Source organism: Buteo buteo, chromosome 25, assembly GCF_964188355.1.
Source record: "Buteo buteo chromosome 25, bButBut1.hap1.1, whole genome shotgun sequence".
NCBI lineage: Eukaryota > Metazoa > Chordata > Aves > Accipitriformes > Accipitridae > Buteo > Buteo buteo.
The window spans coordinates 4,757,064-4,780,801 of record NC_134195.1 but is presented as its reverse complement, the minus strand read 5'-3'; the positions used below and the strand labels follow the sequence as shown (position 1 = coordinate 4,780,801).

The 23,738-nt window shown below is 37.9% G+C and overlaps 1 protein-coding gene across 4 annotated transcripts in view; it reads right to left on the bottom strand.

Moving 5' to 3' along the window:
- Positions 1-23,738, bottom strand: part of UXS1 (UDP-glucuronate decarboxylase 1) — a 62,775-nt gene that overhangs the window by 23,423 nt on the left and 15,614 nt on the right. For 2 of the 4 annotated variants that reach the window (XM_075057233.1, XM_075057234.1), the window contains exons 3-8: positions 22,499-22,547; positions 20,714-20,757; positions 16,611-16,671; positions 10,377-10,557; positions 2,025-2,129; positions 642-701 (exon numbers count right to left, since the gene is read on the bottom strand). In XM_075057233.1, the coding sequence (XP_074913334.1) occupies positions 642-701; positions 2,025-2,129; positions 10,377-10,557; positions 16,611-16,671; positions 20,714-20,757; positions 22,499-22,547 (500 nt within the window). Of the gene's footprint in view, positions 1-641; positions 702-2,024; positions 2,130-10,376; positions 10,617-16,610; positions 16,672-20,713; positions 20,758-22,498; positions 22,548-23,738 lie in introns of those variants that run through there. The other 2 variants (XM_075057235.1, XM_075057236.1) reach the window with 2 other exon arrangements.

Sequence of the window (23,738 nt, the reverse complement as noted above, 5' to 3'; positions counted from 1 at the left end):
TTCTCTAGCAGGCACATGATCTGTTACACACCCCAAGAAAGTATTAGAGTCTCACTGCATCCAGCTAGCAGTTCTATCAGTCATTCTCTCACAACTTCACTTCTTAGTAACAGTAAAAGGAAGATGGAGAGATATGGCACTATTGCTGAATATTACATTTTAAGAGACACCACAAGAGCCTGCATGCACAATCACTATTTTCTTAGCTTAGAGGTTATGTCCTTGTCTCTTACAATTTAGCAATCACCCTGGTGTGTAACAATACAACCCATAAGTGACTGGGAAAAGAGATGCAGATTTATTACTGAAATTATCTTTCTTCACACGTTTTCCTTATGGCATCTGGATTTTAATTAGAGTTCAACACTCAAAATTCCCCCGCAAGCCTTTGGAAAAAGACACATACACTAAGACATAGGAAAGTTACAGACAACAGTCCAAGCCCCCTTTTACCACTCTGACTAGAGATTCAAAGAAAGTACTAGTGCCCACATTCTAAACTGTGAGAAGTACATCTGATAAAGAAATCAAGCTAAGACAGTCATGAAAATCTATCATTCTATCCTCTGACAAAAGGTTTGTAAATACACTTTTACACAGTCACGTCTCAAGAGCTCTGAACACTGTTTTATCTGTCTTACCTCCATATACCTCTGATGTAGAGGCCAGCAGCAGCCGTGCTCCAACACGTTTAGCCAACCCTAAATTTTAAGCAACAGCGAAAGAACATAATTAGAGCAAGTGGAAGAATCTTTCAGTTAACTGCTTTAGTGTGATCCTGTTTTACATGCTTTTAAAGAGAATTCAATTTCTCTCACTAGATAAATCTAGCTGTAAATCACATTCATAGCTCCCACTCCCAAGCTAGAAAACCTGGGAAACAGCAGAGCAGCACCCACATGTGATGTGTTTACTTCTGGGACTTAAAGTTACACTGAACCAAGATCCAAGAAAATATATTACACTCTAAATAAAGGCCAAGGAAGAATAAACCAATCTAGTTATGAAATCAGGATCTTGAAACAACACCCTATATTATGATTACCAAAAAAGATAAGCTACATAAAGAAACTGATACAGAATAATGTTATAGGACAAAACCAATCATTTTCCCTTCATTATGCCCCTTTAAACTGCCCGGATGATCCTACCCATCACTCCAGATTATTCTGCACTCCATTTCAGTGACTTTCTGGCCTTCACGTTGGCAGGGCCAATCAAAGAAATCTCCCACCTATGCCGTACAACTGTCTGGTACCTCAATAGCTTCTAAATCACTCAATTCTCTGAATTGTACTCACTAGAGTGTCACTCAAATGAGAAACTCAGCTGAGCTAATGCCCATAACAACAGGATCACTGACACCCAGTTCAAGCTGCAGCATATACCAAATAGATCAAAGATGGGAGGAAAAAGTAGTGAAGGCTTGAGGCCACCTTTTCATAGGCCCATTCCCAGCATCAAAACCAATAGACAAAGCTGAAAATGTTGCCTTGTAATTATCTAGTATGAAGTTAGACAATAAACTTTCTTGCAGAATTTGCTAGCCAAGGCATGCACAAGAGGGTGCAGTACTCTTGATGTTTGGGATTTACAGAGCCAGCGCAGTTCCACCTAGTTGAATGTTTCCAGTGGTGGAAAGGAACAGTCACTCATGGCAAACGTGGGAATGTTCCACAGTCACCAGAGTGAGAAGTGAAGTCATGGACACAACTTTGCTATAAAAATCCCATGCTCTTAATTGTTCCTATGACTTCTATAACTACTGCACACTCAATAGCCAAGTTACAGGCATGAGGTTCTTGTGCTTTGACAGCCGAGCCTGCATGTTGTCAGAATTCATCTGCAGATATATCTAAAGGAAAAATACAAGCCTTCAAAGAGGGGAAAAACCCCCACCTTATTTTTCTTAAAGAAACAACTTTTAAAAATGTACAACTCATCTGCTCCATCCTCCCCTCTCCCCAATAACTCTGTCTAGGCTATATTATGTCAACCAAGTTAAGAAAAAAATTTCCACTTACCCAGCATGTTTAATGTCCCAATAGTGTTGGTCTTCAATGTTTTTATAGGATTATACATGTAATTTGGAGGAGAAGCAGGAGATGCGAGATGATAGATCTGGTCCACTACAGAAAACCAGAGAGGAGGGAAGAAAGCATTATTATTTTCCCATGTAACATATTAAATGAGAAAGCATTAGAGTCAAGAAACAAGTACTTCTTTCCGCATTTCCTAGCATTGGAACTCAGCACTTCCTATATTGCTACATACAGATGATATGTACATAAACCTGTTGTAACCCAAACACTTAATTTTTAGTAAAACAAAACCTAAAGCATAATATATATCAACACTGTTGACACAGATACAGAAGTCTGTGTGAGTGTTGACACCTTCCTCTTGTAAAAATTTTAGTTATGAGTACTCCAGAGATGTTTAGAAGCTGCACAAGTATATGCAACATTCTATTACCCTGAAGTTTTTAAGTGACTACCAGCTTCAGAGTATTTTTCTCAAATAGAAACCCAAGCAAAGATGGTAGAAACATTTTTTAATACCAGGAGGAACCTTTGGGGAAAAATAAATACTCTATTTTTATTAGTAAGCCACTTGTCAATGAAATGTTAGTGGGATTAGTATCACATTTATATTTTAAATATATATGGCAAGATATAGGCATGCAACTTTTGTCATTTCTCCTGTTACCTTTGTTCTATGCCGTACTTTGGATAATACAGCATTTTAGCTTAAAAAAAAAAAAATCAAATCCCTAATACAGAGATTCCATCCCCCCTGTCCAAGTTATGAAATATAATTAACCACACACACTAGACAGTACCTTACAATGAATGAATACTGATTCCTAACCTAATTTAAAATAAGGTAGCTTGGGTATTGGCAACAGATTGCCCAGGTAGTACAAGTCCCAATCTTAACTAATTATATTTGCTGCATTTCTGCGACTGCAGTGTAAACAAATGTAAAGAATTATATCACCCATAGGAAATACATATTCAACACAACAGCAAAATAAGAGACTAGTACAACAAAACTAAACAGTTACACCATTTTCATGAGCATAGACTAGATAAAAACCCAGGATTCTTTATTTAACAATTATTCCTAGCACAAGCATACAGAGAAAGAAAAGAACTAAAGCTGTAACATATTTTAAGTTCAAAGACCAAATGTATCATTAATCAGGGTTTCTTCCTCTCTCCACCTTTTTCTACTTTCATTTATTTCTATCTAAAGCTAAATGAATTGTGGTTTGCTGTCTATTCATCCAGTACTCAGGCTTTCTTCTTTATTTTCAGCAATTTACCCATTTTCATACAATGGTCTATTTCCAGAACAAGTGTCACAGTCTCTTCTATCAAGGTAGTTCAGAAGACACGCGTGGGTATGGGTATGATAAATGGTATTTGATACAAAGAACACAAGCACACAAGACTTCACTCAACTTTGGTTTTGTAACAGTCCATCAGGAAAGTTGCTATCTGTACTTCTGAACTTCAGAGCTCAGCTCATCCCAGCAAGTTTAAAGAACTGGAAAAAAACCCTCAATAAGCTGTGCAGTACACCAGAATCAGTCTTAGATATGAAACCTAAAAGAATCCCAAGATAGTAGTTGATTAACATTGGTAATCATGAAAATCTTTGGCAAATCCTAATTTGAGACCAGCTTCAGCATATCAGGGTTGCAAAATTCATTGCACAAGGTAAGGATGCAAAGGTTGGAGATACTACTATTTTCTTTGTTAAATTATAATAAAAACAAACCAATGAAAATGGGACTCATTTTCACAAGCAGTATCCGATACTCAACAAACCTCATCTGCAAGCCTTTCATAACACAACTATGGCAAATATAAAAATGTCTTTCTGTTTTCTATGTAACACAAATCACAGTTAGCCAGAACTACTTAGAAAAAACCAACAAACCCACAGATGAACAAATGCCAGAAAAATTAAACATAAGATCAAATTAGAGATAGTGATGCTTAAGAAATAAAAAGAACAAATCCCCTACACCGAAGTCATCCAAGAAAAGTAGTCAAAAGGTGATGTAAGAATTAGAATGGCAGGATGGAAAAAAGGGAAAGTATTTCCTTCTTTGTGTTACAAAAGGAAAGTTGGGGGGAGGGGTTTAAGAAGACTCGGCACTGAAACCTGAAAGAACCTGGAAAAGTCAAGGGTAGCTACTATTCTGACAGAAGACAATATCGCACGGCATAAGGCTGTCTTACTCTAGAACAGAACACTATTGGTCAAATGGTACACTCAAACATTTCTCTCAACTCTTTTCTCAGGTGTTTTATAATTAACAAGCAGTAGCAAATGACAGCAATACAGAATAAAGCTGTATTTTGACAATGAGAAGGAGCTGCAGGGAAAAAAAAAAAACCCAAAACGTTTTCCTTGCCAGAGATGCAGTCTTGCCTGTCTGAGTCTGGTTTGCCTCAATGTACTTTCTCCCATATGAATAAAGGCAGAAATAGAGCCCCGTGATGAAAAGGTTCAGCAAGAGCAGAACTAGCAGATAGATGGAAGATGAGGCATTTGCCAAGTGTCAGGTGGCCATCTTCTAGATCAAAGGCACAGGCAGCCAGGCAGCTCTAGGACTTTTCCCTCTTGCCCAGGAAGACATCTTTAGACTATCTAGCCTTAGACCAATTAAAAATGACACTGTCTTTCCAAAACATTTAAAGAATGTTGGAGATTTCAGAAGGGTGGAAAGACAAGTTTCTACCCCAAATGGGTCACATTTGATCCATCAAGCTGAGGACGTTGAGACAAGTACAATTATTTCTCCTTCTACCTTCCCTCTTTTAACTGTCAGGTCTAAAAAACACATACTTTTTTGTCTCAGAATTTCAGCAGGACAGCCAAAGACATCTACCTAGCTTGACTGACAACCTTGTGCACTCTGGCACAAAGTTGGCAGTTAATTAAGACAGCAGGCAACTGAAACTCTCCTCAAGCTAGAACTGTGGAAGGCTATCCTAGCTACAATTTTTCAGAGGTTTAACTGTTTGGGTGCCTGGGACAGCACCCACTGAAGGATAGGAACAAATGCATCTTGTAATTGACCTCCACACCTCTTCCTTTTTTATGAGTAAAAGTAAAGTAAAAATGTTTTACAACATTCAATTGTGCCCACTAAGAAGCCTTGAGCTAGCTTTGCAATTAATTGAAAATAACTGTGTGAAAAGTTGTGCAAAGCCTTACATAGATAGGTAAGGACCGCAAAAGAACAAATGATAACAAAATTCTGCAAGTTTTGTATGTAACTCGCACCAGGGGCTAGAACTCTGTAAGCCACTGTGAACACAGTAGTAGTTTACCAAGCACAGAATAGTAGACTAGTGATAAAACAAAGAAACATTAACAATTTTTTTGTGTTACAGTTTTGCTGAAAAAAGGCAAAAAATTAAATCCATTTCTAAATAGCACAGACATAGAAGCTGGCATAAACATTCAAGCCATCAGGTACACAGTGACAAATATAGAAATCTATGATCAACATAAATAGTTTTAGTAACATATTGCAAGATCAACAGCAACTAGAATTTGTCAGTTGTGTCCTTTTCTGGGTGAAAAGCTCAAAACCCCCTGTAATTTAGTATACATGGAACCTGTAATACCTAAGTCTGGACACAAGCATTCAGGTCTTCTGTTTTCCTTAACGCTAAACAAATATGATCAATATAACCACTCACTTTTACAAAATACTGCAATAAAACTACCTTCCTTCATATCATCTATCTTTATTTTCCAGCCGTATCACTGCATGTGTTCTGTGTGCTTCTTAAGTGAATAGTAAGGGTAGAATCTATCACCTTTCCTACAACAGGAAATGACATTCCTTCCTATTAAGGAATGACCTTCATCTTCAATTTCTGCCTTCAACATGTGTCATGGTACCAGAAAGGACTAAACGGGTCACTAAGTCCACTAAGCACCTGCATCCATCACTGTACTTGCTAGTCAGGAAGCACTAAGCAGAAAAGCTTTGATCAGAAGCGTACAAACAAGTTTCTACAGATTAAACATATGGACTTTTCTTGTAAAGAATAGCTATGCCAATTCCATCACGGTAGGTCAGGCCAGAGAAGCTGACACAGTGAAGCAAGACATTTCTATGGCACTGAACTAAAAAGGACTAAAAATACAAATTCATTTTCCTGATGTTAGAAATGTTGTCTGTAACTTAAGGCAAACTAGAATAACTTTATAAAGGTTTACCATATTGCTCATACTGCAGCAGTTTTACAGAGCTTCACAAGAGACCCAGGCACCACTGCAGTTGACTCTGGACAAACAAAATTAAGTGGCATATATTATCTTCTGCCTTGCCGTAAGTTTCCCTAATCATCCAACTTAAAACCATCAAGTTGAATGTATTGAGTATCTGGCAGAGGGAATGAAGACTAGTGAGAGAAAAATCTGGGATGGAAGTACTGAAGCAAAAAAAAAAAGGCAATGTATTGAAGGCACTCACAAAAAAATTAGAAGTTGTATTTGTATGTCCCTTAAGTTACCTGTGAAATTACTTGGAGACTGAACAATTCTGGGATACTGTAGAACAGTGTTTAGTAAAATATTATCATCTTGGAAGGCTGTTTTTCACAAGAAGGCTATAGCCTATTCTTTAGGCCAATTTTATGAGACTGTTGCTTTTAGCCTTAAAGCCAACTCAGACTCACAAGCCAGCAAAGTCCTTTAGAATAAAACCATTTTTAGTCCCAGTCAAGCCAATGATCTATTAAAGTTCTATAAATAATGTTATATAGCTATGTGCCCGTTACTAACAACTTCATACTTTCTGAAAACTCTGAAAGCCAATCTCCTTGTTATTATGTATGCCACGTGCTTACAGCACTTCTTTCAACTTGCAAAATGTGTTTTTATTCTATCATTTTGACAGCTTTTCAATGAAAGTCAGAAGAGCCCAAACTACCTTTGCATTCACAACAGTCACTGAAAATAGAGCCAACATTTAAGAAATGTTTTGCCAGAAACCAGACTGCTGGTATTAAGAATAAAAATAAAAAAAAGAAACAACAAACCCAAAAACCAAGACCAAAACCAAACAGGTTTATTTAACTTATCCTTGCATTAATTATTTCAATTAATCTCAGGACAAAGGTAATGAAATAGTTCATCCTTACCTACCACTTATGAACACTTTTCTTCTCTGTCACTTCATATTACATTAGTTAGGCAGTGCACTTGCATTTGTTTTAAAAAGTCTGCCTTTGAGTGTCAGAATGAAACTACTCCTCACTGCTCTGTCCAAAAATAAATAACCTATTTTGCCTTCAGCTGCCACCAAGAGCTCCTGTTTAAGCAGTGAAATGTTGGAGGCCATGAACAAAACTCCTACTCTGCAACTGTGCTCCTTTGGCTCAAAACCTAAGCAGGCAGTGTGATCTAATTAAATTGGAAAGAAAAAGAAAAACCTCTAAGTGAAGCCTTATTACTAAAAGCATAACCCTTGAGGACTACTGTGAACATCTTTCTAAGGGAAGAGGATCTTTAAGTTATATCATTTTTTGATATAACGATAAAGCATTCAGAACAGATTGTGCATTTGTGATTAGGGAAATGAAATCTGACCTACATTTATTTAATCTAAAATTTCATTTTGTAGTTTTTAATGCAATTCTATCTATTAACCTGAAGTGGGGTAGATCACAGTAACACCAGATCAAGCATTCATTCTCATCTGTTCTCCAACTAATACCTGTGTGTCTTTATGGTTTGCAGGAACTTGAGCCACAGTGCTCTCAAGTAAGCATCTTAGGGAGCTTGGAATCTTAAATAATGTAGAGAATGAGAGGCAGAAAATAAGCAAAGTGGATTTCTATACTTTTTTGCTGATAATACAGAAAAGAGTAGTAAGAGATTCTTTCCTTTATACACCACTCTTCAGGAAAAAATTGTCTTCGTGCACCAAAAAAACCCATTTATTAGTGGATTAAACCTCAACATACAGGTTAGGCTGAAATGAAAATATCTTTAAAAATCCCAAGTACTTTAAAAACACAGAACTCAATTATGATAGAAAAAAGGGTTAATACAACTATTATATGAAGTTTTGAAAACTTTCTTTTCAGACTTTTCTTTTTTTTTTTTAAACTTTTTTTACTATTTTCTGTCTTTCAAGATTCCTAAACTACTTTCATTCCATTAAAAAATTCAGAGCCTTTGTTATTCTGCTGAAAAAGCCTATGCTCTTAAGCGTTTTCTACTGACATCTTCTCCAAATGCTGAAGTAAAGGAAATCCTAGTGGAGAAGAAATTCATTCAGCACTACAGTTAACTATAGTTACCACAGGGCTAAGAAACAAAATGTGTATTTAGGTGATTTATTACTGTCTCTGGCCAATCTAAATCAAGATCCAAAAATGCTGAGTGCCACTTCATGTCATGGATCAAAGACAAATGACTCAGACAAGGCAGATTGTGCGTAGGCATCACTGTGAAGCTAAAAAAAAAAAAAGCATCAAGAGATTTAGTGAAAGCTACGCATCTTGAGACTAAACTCACTTTCCATATCAAAAGTGCAAACACTGTTCTTTCTAGATCAAAAATGAGGTCGGTCTCAGAAATGAAGCACTGATTACTCTCTCTGGAATTTAAGTGTCAAACAACCTTATATGACCTTGTTTAAACAGGACAGCAAATAAACACAAATTCTTTAGATACAAACCTTCTTTTGTCATGACTTCACAGTCATTCTAACTTCTATTTACAAGCAAAAAGGAGAAACTGGGACTAAGAAAAGAAGTATTGGTCCATATGCCAACTTGTTAATTGGTTACAATAACTACCCCTCATTTCCTCATCTTCCCCCCGCCACCTTAGACTACAAACTCTGCACTGAAATGAAATTTTATCATGTTCCTATACTAGTATAGCAAATTAACATTAAGCCATGCCAGCTTTTATGTATGCTGTTGGAGGATGAGAAGACATTCAATAAACTACCCACTGAATAACATGTTATAATTTCTTGTCAGTACAAAATGGGGAATTTATTACATAGAGCATGGGAAAGGTAGCTGAAGGATCTCCAAATTCCCATTCATTAGTGTCTAGTAACTGGGCAACAGTATTAGCAATGATGATAATTCTCTGAGAAGGTCTCAAGTGTAATCAGTCAGAAAGAAAGTAACACAGGGGAAAGATTAGGAAAGCTGACAAACTGAAGTGGGTGAGGTATAAGCTACCAGCACCTGGAGCCAATTAATAAGATCCTAGTCCCATTATCCTGTCAGTGGAAGCAGGAGTTTGAAGTAAAATAGCAGGCAGTAACTGAACCAGTGCATAGTCAGAGCAGAGAAGGAGCATGTATTTGTAGGACTGTTTCAGTAGGGTTGTCAGGAATTCATCACAAGCAATAATACAAGAGATACAATTGCTAGAGATTTTCCCTGTGAAAATCCATCCAATAGAATTTAGCAAGAATAAAAAATACCTCAGATTCATTCTTTTCTATCTTTTTTTTTTTTAACTACTATATTGCTACAAAGTTTTAAAGGGATGGAGCAAACCCACCAGAACTGCAGTGTAATTTGAGTAATGTTTTCATTGATTCACTATATACTTATATACTCCCAAATAAGTCTATAAACACATCTCTCAAATGTTGCTGTATTAATGCTGCCTTACAATTTGGCATAATAGTTTGAGTTTTATGATAGTTTAGATGTTGAGTTACTTACACTTCTTCAAAGCTGAATGGTTTTTTCTTTCTTTGTTCAGGTTTTTGTTTTGTTGGAAACTGGGGAAATTCAGTGCTGCCATTTTCCTATTCTACAGACTGTGGAATGCTTGTACCTAAAGTAGGAGCAATGTGTTCCACAGAAGACAGTTAAGGCAACTAAGGAAAGTGAGCTGACTTGTCCTCTGAAAGAGCTTAGTCTCCTCTCAACTGACCATACATAGTTGCAGGATGCATGTCACCTAGTGTAACTGCAACCCTGAATTAAACTTCTCAGTTCATCACATATATAGACACAGACTGTGCATAAGCCTGTGAAGGCACACAGGGACGTGAGACAATCGATGGGACAGATAGACTGACCCATTGCCATCTTGCCTTCTCACAAAAACAGCCACATTAGGAAGTTTTTAAGATTTCCTTCCTTCCATCCACTCAGAAAAGAAGAGCTGATTTCAAAGACAAAAGCATTCTGAACCTCACTCCACACTGGTCACAGAAAATAGGCTAATAATAAGCAAAGCATAAAGGTATTAGATCAATCTGGAAGTCAGTGCATAAATTCCATTTCTTAACAGATATATATACTTATGAGGGTAAAGCACAACGAAGTGCAGATACCAAAGCAGAGATTACTCACCTTCAATGTACAGGGGCTCAACGACATCGTGATTTATCAGTTCGAAGTTCTCATGACCAATCCAGTGCTCCACATTTCTTTTCCTGCCCGTAAAGAAGTTGTCCACAACTGTAACCTCATGGCCATCCATCATTAGTTTGTCAGTAAGATGAGAACCCACAAACCCTGCTCCTCCAGTTATCTGCGTTAGGACAGTTGGTATAAATTTCTTTTTCTTTTTACAGAAACACCAGACAAAGTCTACAAACATGAAGACAGAAGAACAGTAGCTTTCAGATCTTTGCTTACTCCAGGGGAAACAACTCCATTTCCATGCTTAATTTTTTTTTTTCCAATATTTACAGCATTTAAAATTTCAAGAGACATGATTGACATGTTTCATCACTGTCAGGCTAGGAGTTCAGCTAACCATTCACATCAACAAAATTTCTTTTTCAGATTAGATTATTTTCCTTTTTTCCTTCAAATTGGATTGTGCCCTTTTATGCAACAGCAAGGCCTAAAAAGATCCAAAAAGGTAAGAGGAGAATTCTCTGCAATTCCCATTTCTCAGAAAAAAAGATGACAGAATGCCAGGTTATTCTTGTGTAAGATTTATAGTATCAGACATGTCAAATCCAGCTTTCGTCTGGCTTAAACAGAAGACATGTTGGGTGTTCTAAGCAAGTACTACAAATTCTTTCACCCTTCAGAGAAGGAAGGAAGGAAGGGTATTCTTAGATGAGAGCAAGTCTTTGAAGACCTCTCATTTGAAATATCTGCTAAAGCCAAAATTATTCCTTTTGTGTTTTAATGCATCCATAGCCCCATTCTGGCCTGAAGTGGTCAGGCAGTTGGACTAGATGATTGTTGCAGGTCCCCTCCAACTGAAAATACTCTATTCTACACCACTAGCTCTGACATCCAGCATTTGCCGATCTTGGAACTTTATGACGTTTTACTGCAAAGAAATAAGCAGAAATAAAATATTTAAAACCTTGTACTCTTGTTCCATTGCAGACGTAGAAGAAGCAAGGATGTTTGTTATTTTTTCCCTTTCTGGACCTCAGTCTTTAACAGGAAGCAAACAAACAAACAAAAAAAAAATCACTAACTCAGTATTGAAGCAGTCAACACAGTAAGTAGTAGAACTGCAAGTTGTGACACATCCAGACATATCTACAGAAGCCATTATTTTCTCTGCACTTCAAAAGCTGTTTTCAAGAACACCAAAGACATGACAATCACCACCGTCAAAGCATGAAGGGATTTGTAAAAGTCCCATGTGGCATCAGCTATATTATATGACTGCATGATCAAATTCACATTTTGAAAGTGATTCAGCTGTTGATCTCCATTCTTCAGCTGCAGTGACAACTAACCAAACAACAAAAGGACATGGTGCAATTGTCAAGCAGGAATCTAATGAATGGCTGGTGTGCTACAATGACAAAGTGCTGTGTGGAGAAGGATGTAGATGCCTGGAGTTCTTTCACTTTGGGCTAATCAAAGCCTAAACATTTATCCTGTCCACACCCCCACCATCTACTATTGAAAAAAGCCAGATTAGTGGAAGTTTTCTTTTTTTTTTTTTCCTTAAACTAGGAAAGACACACAGGCAAAGAGAAAGCTATCGACAACTGAAAAGGAAAAAAAGATAACTACATCTATTTTCTTCTGTAAAAACTTGAATGTCCACTTCTTCTGTTCTCACATTTGTTTTTCTTATTAAAAATTCAGGGCCACCAGTGCGTCAAAGACATTGTAAGTACCAGTTAACAAAAGAATCATTTAGTTGGTCTGTTTAGTATTCTTCTGGGTTTGTCAGGGCTTCCTTGTAGCAGACTCAATATGCAATTCAGTTCCTTGACAAACCTGAAGGAGAAAGAGGATTTAGAAGAAACCATCTTTGAAAGAAAGAAATTATCTTAAGGCTCCCACTACCCCAGAACAGACAGGAGTGAAGAGCAGGTTTCTGGCAGAATGCTGTGAACAAGCAATGAAGAGTAGTAGTAACTGAGGGAGAACAGCCCTCTGCCAGGTGCCACCACTTACCAAGGGAAAAATAATATGCATGGAAAACCTAGTGCCATAAGCTTATCCTGACTTGGAAGCGAGCTGCAGCCTTGCTGAACGTTCCAAGGGTTTTGCCTGTTTGTGGCGACCAGGACAAAAGTTTTCTGTAGATGACCTGAACCTATTCCTTCAAGTGAGGCGCAAGGAAATCCCCCTGCTGCTACTTCTGTTTCCAGGATTCCAGAGAAGACAAACTTGATGCTCGCAGTATGTCTTTTGCGCAGTAAAAGAAAGTGTTGTCTTCTTCCCCGTCTTTTGGGAAAAAACACAATGAAGCCAAGTACTGTTTACAGCACTCTTCTATGCTATATGCAAGCAAAAAAAAAACAAAAAAAAAAAGCACAAACCAATTTTGTCTGGAAAGAAGTTTCCAATTACTTTAAATCTGTAAGTAGTTTTCATGACAAATCTACATTAGCTTTATTAATATATCACTTCCATAGGTACTAGATAAAGAACTACTTGGAAAAGGAGCTGAATTTCCCCTGGAAAAGTAAACAACTGCGTAAATTATTTTTTGTATCATTACTTGAGACTACATTAAAAAAGAAAAAGATGGTTTAATCACTGAAGCTTTCTGTATAACCTTCCTGTAATCACTCATAAAAGCAAGGTCAATATATTTCATTTCTAAGTATGACTTCCTGCAAATCACAATGACATACTAATCTACAAAATCATGTACTGTATGTGAATCGTTTCCATATCAGAATTGAAGCACCAGCACCTGGGTATAAAGAGGCATTCTTTAATAAGACATCATTAATAAAAATATTTAATTACTTAGTAGTGCCAATATGCTTGGTAATTTCAGCATCTTCTAAAAGGCACAAATATTACTGATAATTTCCTCCACTAGAGGCACTTAAAAGTTTGCGTATTTGTTACACAGGTTCATTTCTGCTGTCTGCAGTCAGATTCAAAACATCTGATGTCCCATATGGAAATTATATTAATTTTTTATTTTATGCTTTTATTGGTCTACTATATTCAATTCAGAAAAAATCCACACAACAGATTGAACCAATGTCAACACTATCTTCCATAATATTAACAGAATTCCTTCTCTTGCATATGAAAGCCTGTGGCCTAGTCACTTCAGGGAACGGAGGAAATAGATAAATCATGCATGACAGGACAAAGACCTGAGCTCTTTTGAACAAAAGTGCCCGAGTATCTAGTCTCAGCTGAAATACCACCCCTACTAGCAATCATCTCCAAATAGATGCAATATAATAAAAAATAACTGCTAGAACTGTTGTCTGGTGAGATCAGTGCTGTATCTCCAGGTTGCAGCTGCAGAGTGCATTCAGAGGGAAAAAAAAAATATCAGAATTTAGAGTGGATTCTAGGAAAAGATGCAGCATCAACAAAATATGAAGCAAATCATCTACTGAAGTTCGCTTGGCTCGCCAATTCTTGAGAAATTTCCAAGTGTCATGCAAGGTCTACACAAGTCCTTTATGCACTTATTTCAGCTACTCAAAAGAACATGGATTATTATTTCCTATAGGATTATGACAGCAACACTGTAACAGAACGAAACTGCCCACCTGGGAATGCCCATCCAAGTTCGCACTGAACTAGTCCTCGACAGAGAAGAAATGACTGAACAACTCACTCATCCTTTTGGCCAGCTTTCTCTTTACTAATTTAAACTCTACAAAATATCTGGACACCAAAAAAACATTCACCTCTAGGAAAACACTGCTATTCCAACTACTTGTCACCTCTGTTGAAGCAACAGATTTCAACAAAATATCCAGTACCTCTCAGTGCCAAAGTCTAAAAGTTAATATTAAGAGCTCTATAAGCTATTAATAGCTTGCATTGATACTTTTCTTGAAAGCACCGTCTCTCTTACACAGAAAACATGACATTCAGGTAACTTTATTACCCTTGCACACGTGAGCACACAATTTAGGAATTTTCAGGATTAAGACTCTCTCTGCTATTTTCCTCAGCATATCATAGAATGGTTTGGGTTGGAATGGACCTTAAAGATCATCAAGTTCCAACCCCTCTGCCATGGGCAGGGACACCTCCCACCAGACCAGGTTGCTCTAAGCCCCATCCAACCTGGCCTTGAACACTGCCAGGGATGGGGCATCCACAGCTTCTCTGGGCAACCTGTTCCAGTGTCTCATCACCCTCACAGTGAAGAACTTCTTCCTAATATCTAATCTAAATCCACCCTCTTTCAGTTTAAAGCCATTATGCCTTGTCCTATCACTACATGCCCTTGCAAAAAGTCCCTCTCCAGCTTTCTTGCAGGCCCCCTTTAGGTACTGGCAGGCTGCTATAAGGTCTCCCTGGAGCCTTCTCTTCTCCACGCTGAACAACCCCAACTCGCTCAGCCTGTCTTCATAGGAGAGATGTTCCAGCCCTCTTCGTGGCCCTCCTCTGGACTCACTCCAACAGGTCCATGTCCTTCTTATGTTGGGGGCCCCAGAACTGAACACAGAACTGCAGGTGGGGTCTCATGAGAGAAGAGTAGAGGGGCAGAATCACCTCCCTCGACCTGCTGGTCACACTTCTTTTGATGTGGCCCAGGAGACAGTTGGCCTTCTGGGCTGCAAACACACATTGCTGGGTCATGTTGAGCTTCTTGTCAATACTCTCAAGTCCTTCTCCTCGGGGCTGCTCTCAATCCACTCATCACCCAGCCTGTATTTATGCTTGGGATTGCCCTGACCCGTGTGCAGGACCTTGCACTTGGCCCTGTTGAACTTCATGAAGTTCACACAGGCTCACCTCTCAAGCCTGTCAAGGTCCCTGCAGATGGCATCCCTTCCCTCCAGCGTGTTGACTGCACCACACAGCTTGGTGTCATCGGCAAACAGGCTGAGGGTGCACACAATCCCACTGTCCATGTCACCGACAAAGATGCTGAACAGCACCGGTCCCCAATACCGATCCCTGAGGAATGCCACTCGTCACTGGTCTCCACTTGGACATCCAGCCATTGACCGCAACTCTGAGTGTGACCATCCAGCCAATTCCTTATCCACCGAGTGGTCCATCTGTCAAATCCTTGCCTCTCCAATTTAGAGACAAGGATGTCACATGGGACAGTGTCAAACGCTTTGCACAAGTCCAGGTAGATGACATCAGTTGCTCTTCCCTTGTGCACCAAGGCTGTAACCTTGTCTTCCATATTCAACAAGGGAACAGGGAGCCTGCGGGTCTATCTCCTTCAGACTGTCATAAAAATGACAGAATAACATTGCAGAACTAAACTAATTTGATAACACTTATTCTTTATGAATTTTTGCAATAGCAATGAAGACTATTGTCTAATAACACAGTAAAAACAAAATTTGTTTTAATTTGCGTATTTTCAGTGTTTTTCTTCAAAATTTTGAAGCAAAAGAGAACACCAGATAAGTTAGGCACTTTAGCAGGGATTTCTCTCAGGCTTTGCTCTCTACTACAGAGGCAGAAGTTCACGCTTTATATTTATCCATCTCAAGTAGCTATGTTTTCTCTGCCTCTTCAAAACGTGGGGACAATTTTTCCCCCCCCAGGACAGACAGAAACAAGGAAAAATTTAGGACACAGCTAAATTCAAAACTGTTTGTAGGCAAAACCAGAAAGCTGATGTTGCAGCACAATTTGCTGAGTTTCAGAATGCCTTGGACAACTACTTGCCCTCCTCTTCAACCCTAAAACACCTATGATGCTTCAAAATACCAGAAACAACAGAAGATATGAGATGAACATTCCCACAGTCTAATTAACTGGTCCTTCTTAACAGTGCTGCAGAGCAGCTGCTTTTCTAGCCTTATGACTAGATTTTGTCCAATTTGGTCACACAAGCTTTCCATCAAGATGTGCCTAAAAAGTTTCCCAGTCTCTGCAAGTTTAAGCCATCTGGAAGCATACACAAAGACCCTTTGGCAACACACTCCAGAGATGTTACAAGCAGAGAACGGTAGGTTAATTGGCAAGTTGAACCTCCAAATCGGAGCCCAGGACTATTATCCATATGCTAAGTTTGAGAACATCAACACAGATTAAGTGAAGCACTACTCTAAACCCTGTGCAGCACATACAACATCCAAGGTAAATTTACTTTATTCCTGCTCATGTCTCTAATTAATCCTGCAAGACTGAATACATTCCATAGAATTTTTTTTTATTTCCCCAAAACAACCCCTGAGTTAAATACCAACTTACCAGGATTCTTTTACGATCCTTTTCTGATAAAAATTTCACCGGTGGATATTTCTGGGTGAAACTACAGAACATTTCAAAACAAAGAAAAGAAACTACATAAGTTTCAGCCTTGCTTCTTCATTCACATATGTGTCTCTGAAATACGAAAAACTACTCTGACAACCTCCCATTCTTAAAGTTCTGCTAAAGGTATATTTAGTCCTTTTTTCTAAAGAAAGACCTGGGCCAACATGAGAAAATGCATATGCTTTATAAAAGCACTGAGAGAAATATCAAAATTGATCTGTAGAAAGAGCATTTAAAATTTCTCCTTAACTGATTTTCTAGAATGAATCACTTGACTTCTATCTTTTGAGGGCAGAACTGGTGCCAGACATGACATCACAAGAGAATAAAAAAAAATAAACCATGAGTAGCAATTGGAAGTTGGTTTTTTTTTTTTGTTTTTTTTTTTTTTTTTTTTAAGTTTTAAAAAGCAAAAAACCTTCTTAAAAGTTCTGGAAAAGAAAGAAGTTGTGGCGATTTACCGCACTGACTTCAAACACTTCTTAAAGTTTCAATGTGAGTTTACAATATAAAGTTTTAATTCTCCTTAAAATTTCACAGTAATCAATGTAAAGTTTACAATCAGAATGTCAGAGAAACTCTTTTTAAGGTACTTCAACGATTTTTACTAGAGAGCTTATTCAGTATGAAAGCTAATCTTAATTTTCTTCTCAGAAATAGCTAGACAGGCATTGTTTTGATGGTCTTCAAACTACTTTCACTTTAAATTTTTTGCACCTTCTTCTTTACAGGAACTACATCAAAATGAAAGCATCCTAAAATAGAGTTATGTGACATACGAATCTTAGGTGGTCTCTCAAGCTCTTGATGCTCAGAACCTTACATGATTTCATGGACATGGTATTATATCACTTCTTTCTCCCCCCACTGGTATGCATTCTGTATACAGCAACAAACTCTGAAGGAAGGTGTGAATTTTATTTAGTTATTTCAGTAATTAGCATTGTAGTCTTGACAACATTTCAACAGCTCAGCTTCTTCTTAACTATCAGTGTGACACTGGACAGAAATCAAACTACAGTTACTCTTCTCCTCCAGCAAGTCCACATGCTAACGATGCAATTGGATGTAGCATGCGGGAGGCATGTATGCCAAGAGTTCACACTGAGATTACATTTTCATCTACTCACAAATATACTCTGACTGAACTGACCCTACACCTCTGATCTTGAAGCACCTCCTCTGCTTCTAACCTGCAGTACTGGCTCAACAGGAATCCTTCAGAGGCAAAGCACAGATGCTTCTGTACTTGTGTCAACTTTTCACCTCAGAGTGAAAGACATTTTCAGGTTCCTGGATAGGGGAAATATGGCAGTGGAATCTTCTAATGTTACCCATACAGCAAGACTGAAATAAAAAGCTACCTACACTTAACTATAACAGAAACCCTATTTCTTTGATTTAAGCTGAAGCAATGAGAAATAGCCGTGCATAAGTATAATGCAGACATGTAAAACACAGCCTTCCTGTAATAGAAAGGCAAATCCACCAATAACAAGAGGTTTATGGAGTTTAAAAAGAAGTTAAGCGCCAAATAACTTGATGCAAAGTAAAAGTCAGTCTCCTCAATTTTTAGGACCACTACTTAAAAGTCACATTAATCCAGCATGAAGTCATACTGCTGCCAAAGGGACCTCCCAACCATTTTTGCACCTTCTATTACACCAGTACTAGCTGAGAGGCAGTGGGCAGGAGTCTAGAACTGATCCAGCTGGATGTTCATCTTTTGGCAACATCGTTGAGTTTATCTTGACCTAATGCTTGCTTTGATGACTACACAGCAATTCTTTTGCTGTGCAAATTATTAGTAAAAACTTTCCAGCTTTAGCTTCAGTTAAACAATCTCTTGTCATGAGACTAGCATTAAGGAATTCTTGTCCTTCCTGCTTCCCAAAAGCATGATGATGGCTTGCTTTCAGGTTTTATCAGCTTTTATCAGAGGCAAAAAAGCCCCATTGACACTAGAGAGTAAGCTTTGCAAGCAGGATCAGCCTGCAGGCATCTGACAGTGAGTAGTTATTTACTGTCACTTTAGATAAATATAGAATTCAAAAATTATTAATTGCAACAGTCCATATGCCATTGAACCAGCAGAGGTAAATGGCTACGCTATTTGAAAAACCCAATAACAATAAGAGTCCATTCTTTTTGTATGGGCTATAAGAGCCCATAATCCCACATTTTGTGAAAGTGTAATACCCAGATTGGCTCATACAGAGGTAAAAAAAATACTTTGATTTTTTTCTCCTCATTGCTAGACAATTGAAACAAGACTCATCAATACACTGTAAACACTACTCATAATGAAAAGAGCATTTAGATATCTCCTGGGAGAAGTTTTAACTTAATGGTTCCACCCAACAACTCATTGCTCATTTGAAAAAATATAACAACTATATAAAAAAAAAAAAAGAGCCAGTCAGGATACCTGTCCACAAAGGTCGTCTGTGAATGGCAGAAGGAAATACCTGAATTGCCAACAACAAAAGCTGAAAATATTTGGGCTATCATTAAAGATTAAATAAGTCAACTGAACTGAGGCAGGACATAAAAAATTTCATCTGAACATAAAATCTTTACTGTATAATTTCACTGTTGTAATTGGTATGGTAGTATCCCATGCAACTAGTACAGGTGACACAGTCTGCAATTTGTTTCATGTTGCCAATACATCACCTAGTTTGATCCAGGAAGTTCACACTTGTATTAAGAGATAAGCAATCAGATCAGTATTTTCAATGGAATAAATTGCATGTGGCAGGTCACTGAATCTATCAATCAATTGTAAAAAAAACAACTGACAACTTTTTTTTTTCTTTTTTTTTTTTTTCCTTCCAAACAGCACAGGAGTGGTGGGAGGAGGAAGGGCAACTGCTCACTGGCAAGTCAAAACACCAAAACACTGCAGGTGTCGAGCATACCCCTGGCCAAGAGTAATGGGATTCTGCCCCCCTCTCCAGAGGAACAGCACACAACCACCAGTATGCCATACGTAACCATCCAGGCTTACTGGTACTGCTTGGATAAGTCCAGACTTGGCCCTTTTTAACGCAGCATTCTCCGCTAGCTGTTTGCTTCAGACATCAACAGGGCCACCTGTGAGCCAGTATCACTGTCAACAGCAGCAGCGTCCTTGTCAGAGCTGACAATTCTCACCCCTACTCCAGACCTTATTTTGTGATGAAAAGTATCTGCCCAGGAGGACGCTAAGATGGGAGAACTGATATGGAGGAAAGGCAACCAGGCTGGGGAGCAAGGGAGTTATTTGCAAAGAGAGACTGAAATGCCAAGTTTCCCCAACCAGCTTACTATCAGCACTCAAGTCGTGCTGCTGGCATAAAAATGAGGAAACGATGTTGCAGGGTGGACACAAGCAGCCAGGGAGAAATGGATCAGGCTTGGATTTTATTTTTCTTTTTTAAAAAGTTTGGCAATTTAAGGTGCTTGTGGAACTGCAGCACATATTTAATATCTGCAGCTCATCAAAAAGCTTGTTTTTCCTCAATTGCATCATCCAGTTTAATCCAAGATAACACATTCCCTTACAAATCCTGAGAGGGGTGAGTCAGTCAGTCTCATCCAAAGCACATGCACAGACTAAGATTCATAAGCAAATCACCGTACATGAGCTGAACCATGGTAACTGATCACAAGTGTGGGAAATGTGAGGTAAAACATATTTTCAGTCTCTTAAAGCTGAAACCAATATGTTTTAGCACACACCTGGGTTGGACTTACTAAACCATGGCAATCCGTTCACCAGCTGGACTCAAAACAGCAAATTCCTCCACAGGATGTGAACTTTACAAAAATCCAGCACTCCCAGTTTACTTTAGTGGGATTAATCAATCTGAATATCTTAAGCATTAATGTCTTGCAGCATTCAAGGCCCCATCCTCACTTAGATATGATAAAAGTCCAAAGGTACTGAGGGTATATACAAAACATTTACCTCAAGCCTACAACTACAGAATCGACTGCTACAGAACAGACACTTTACTTTTTAAACTGCTTCCCAAATTTAGCAAGAGACATACCTTTTTTCTAGATCTTTGATTTTCTCCCTTAGAGGTGCAACAGCCTAAAAAAAGAGGAATAATACTTAATCTTTGAAGATTAGAACAACATTCACCTTACAAAACACGCATATAGGAAGTTACTTTAGAGCAAAAATCATGGCAAACAGCCTCCTACGAACAGGTTCACTGAAGACACTCTAAGCAACTTGTATCTTAAAGCGTCCTCTATGTCAAAAAATCCTTGAACCTTTCTCACCACCAAAAATCAAATCACCCAATACAGCGTGAAATCCCTTAGCTAACCACTGAAAACAAAACACCTCAAGGCTGTGAGTGCCACAGCCTTGTTGATAAGAACATCCAATGTTGTGATTCCTTTTAGGCAAAGTGAAGTCACAAGTGACTTGTCTGAGGTTGTCAAAGGCAACCTATATTGAGAACAGCACAACAGGACAGTCGGTAAAACCTCAACTATTTAGATGGACAGCAGATACACATACTTAAGAGTACACAGACACAGAAACAGAGGCATTAGCTCCAGTGCAAAGGCTGTAATTCTCTCAGAACATGGTATACGAATTTAAGGAGTCATGTTTAAAAATCTAAGATACATTTTCCATCATGATTTGAGGGTATATCTAGGCTTTAAAAAAAATATTAAAAGGAAATTTGTTAGAAAATGTAGTTCACCTACCACAACTTCTGTTTGCATTTTCACTGCTTTGAAAGAGAGAATCACTGAAGTCAGCATCAGTTTCAGGTTCTTTATCACAGGACCCAAATTTCTAACAGTCCTGCCAAATTTCAACAAGTGCCTGAACTCTTGTTTTTAAGTTTACTAAAACCTTGTCACAAAATTTACCATCTAGGGCCATACATAAGTTGAAAGCTATCAGAGGGTTATCACTTGAAATGGTACTACATAGCAACACATCACCAACCACCATTAATTTGTTTTATACAAATACTGCTGGTTAGAGCTTGACAATTCAGGAACTTCATGAACTGAAACAAGCTGCATATTCACGTTAAGAGTAATACAGTATTGTCATTTATATTCATTAAATATAGAATCATAGAATCATTTAGGTTGGAAAAGACCTTCAAGATCATCGAGTCCAACCATCAACCATGCCCACTAAACCATGTCCTGAAATACCCTCTCTACTTGCTTTTTGAATACCTCCAGGGATGGTGATATCTAGCTCTGTGGAGCAGCAAATAGTTCTTGAAACACTGACACTTATTCTGATGGTTGAAGATACTGTACAACTAAAGCTTTAAAAACAAGATCCAGAAATGCTCAACTTCCCAGCCCTTACAGTAACTGTGATCTAGCCATTGAATTTCAAGCATTTCACCACTCAAACACCTGGGATTTTCAGAACAATTGTTGCAATGTTTACCAGCATTTTTGGGAGGTTTCAAATTTCTAATGAAACATATATACTTAACATTTTGTAAGGGTGACAGAGGAAAGAATTTGTGCATATCCTTCATTCAGCAACAAAAAAACATTTCTCAGGAGGACTGTACCACAGTCTCTGCAGCAAATGAGACAGTAGAGCTATTAATTTCAAGAAAGGTTTAGAAGAAAAAAAATAAAAAGAATCACAGATGTATGTCAAACTCCTCTATAGCGAAGAACAGTTCAAAAACTTACATACAGACACAGATCCAATGCTTTGAATGGTTTTAGTGGAACGGAGAGTAACGAGATATAACTAAATATACCCTTTCAATAAGAAATGAGTGAAACAGAGTCCTCAAAACAAAACAGACTACGACTGTTAACAAACCAACCTCTTCTATTTTACTTTCCACCTTCTGATCCCCATTTTCTTGAAGAGACCTGTTGGCAAGAAAAGAAAGAACATAATCCATACCTAAGCAATAGTTGCTCCACAGCACCTGCATCATGCTTCTCCGGTTAAAACAGTATCTTCAAAACATCCCAAGTTAGTATTATTTCAAAGACATACTCAGCAAATTAAAGCGGGTGGTCCAATTCCCATTGTCATGAAGTTTGGCAGAAACTGAACCAAGCCCACAGGAAAGAATAATAATAAAAATGACATTCATTTTACAGAGAAAATTAATTTCATTGTAGAAAAGTGTCTAATCACTGCACTAAGGTAGGGCCAGCAGAACTGTTTGTGAGTGTAGCTTTACTATGCAAATTCCTAAGGTGTTTCTTTGAGGGTTTCTGTTTACTGTATGCTACAAGTAGACTAGCAAAACGTTTTCCCTTAATGCCACAACTGTAACTAATATCAATCAAAAGAGGGCAAATGTATCTAGCTTTGACTTTGAACTTTTCCAAACACAAGGGAAAAAAACCCCTATACTAAAACTTAAGTGACCATCTGATGGACAATACTGACTTCTCACACAAGTGTTCCTCATTTGAAATGAAGCCAAGGTTGAAGGATGTCAAGGTAACTTGTGAAAACAGAGTACTGTCTAAGAAGTTAGTGTCTCGCACAAATCTGTGTGGTCTTATTTAGCATCTAATTGTGTAAAGTATCTCAATTAGTTGCATTTATTCTTTAAGTACACTTCTCCAAGTGTAGAATATGTATTTTTAAATTTTACCTCTTGCATCTAGTCTATGCAATTTTCCTTAAGTTTGCATAATTCTTTTTTTCAATTAAACCTTCTGAAAGGAGAATTATTTATCTTACACTAGGAAGTTTTTGCATACTAGAGGATTCATGGGTATCCAACATAAAATGGAGTTCTTTCAAATAAAACAGAGCTCCTTTACTTGAGACCTGAAGTCATTACACCTAGGGAAACAGAAGATCCTTTGTTAAGCAGATATATATATATATGCCACACTGTTAAAGTTAGAGCAATTCCCTTCATATCCCTCTGTAAAACTCTCTTACTAAAAAGTCAGTTCAGTCTATTACTGAGGCAAAAATCTTATTGACCAGATTTGTTTTGTCATATCAGTAAAGAATGCAGTAAATTCCTACACTAAGACACACAGACCCTGAACCATCTTTTCAAAACAAATTGTAATTTATTGTACCAGTGG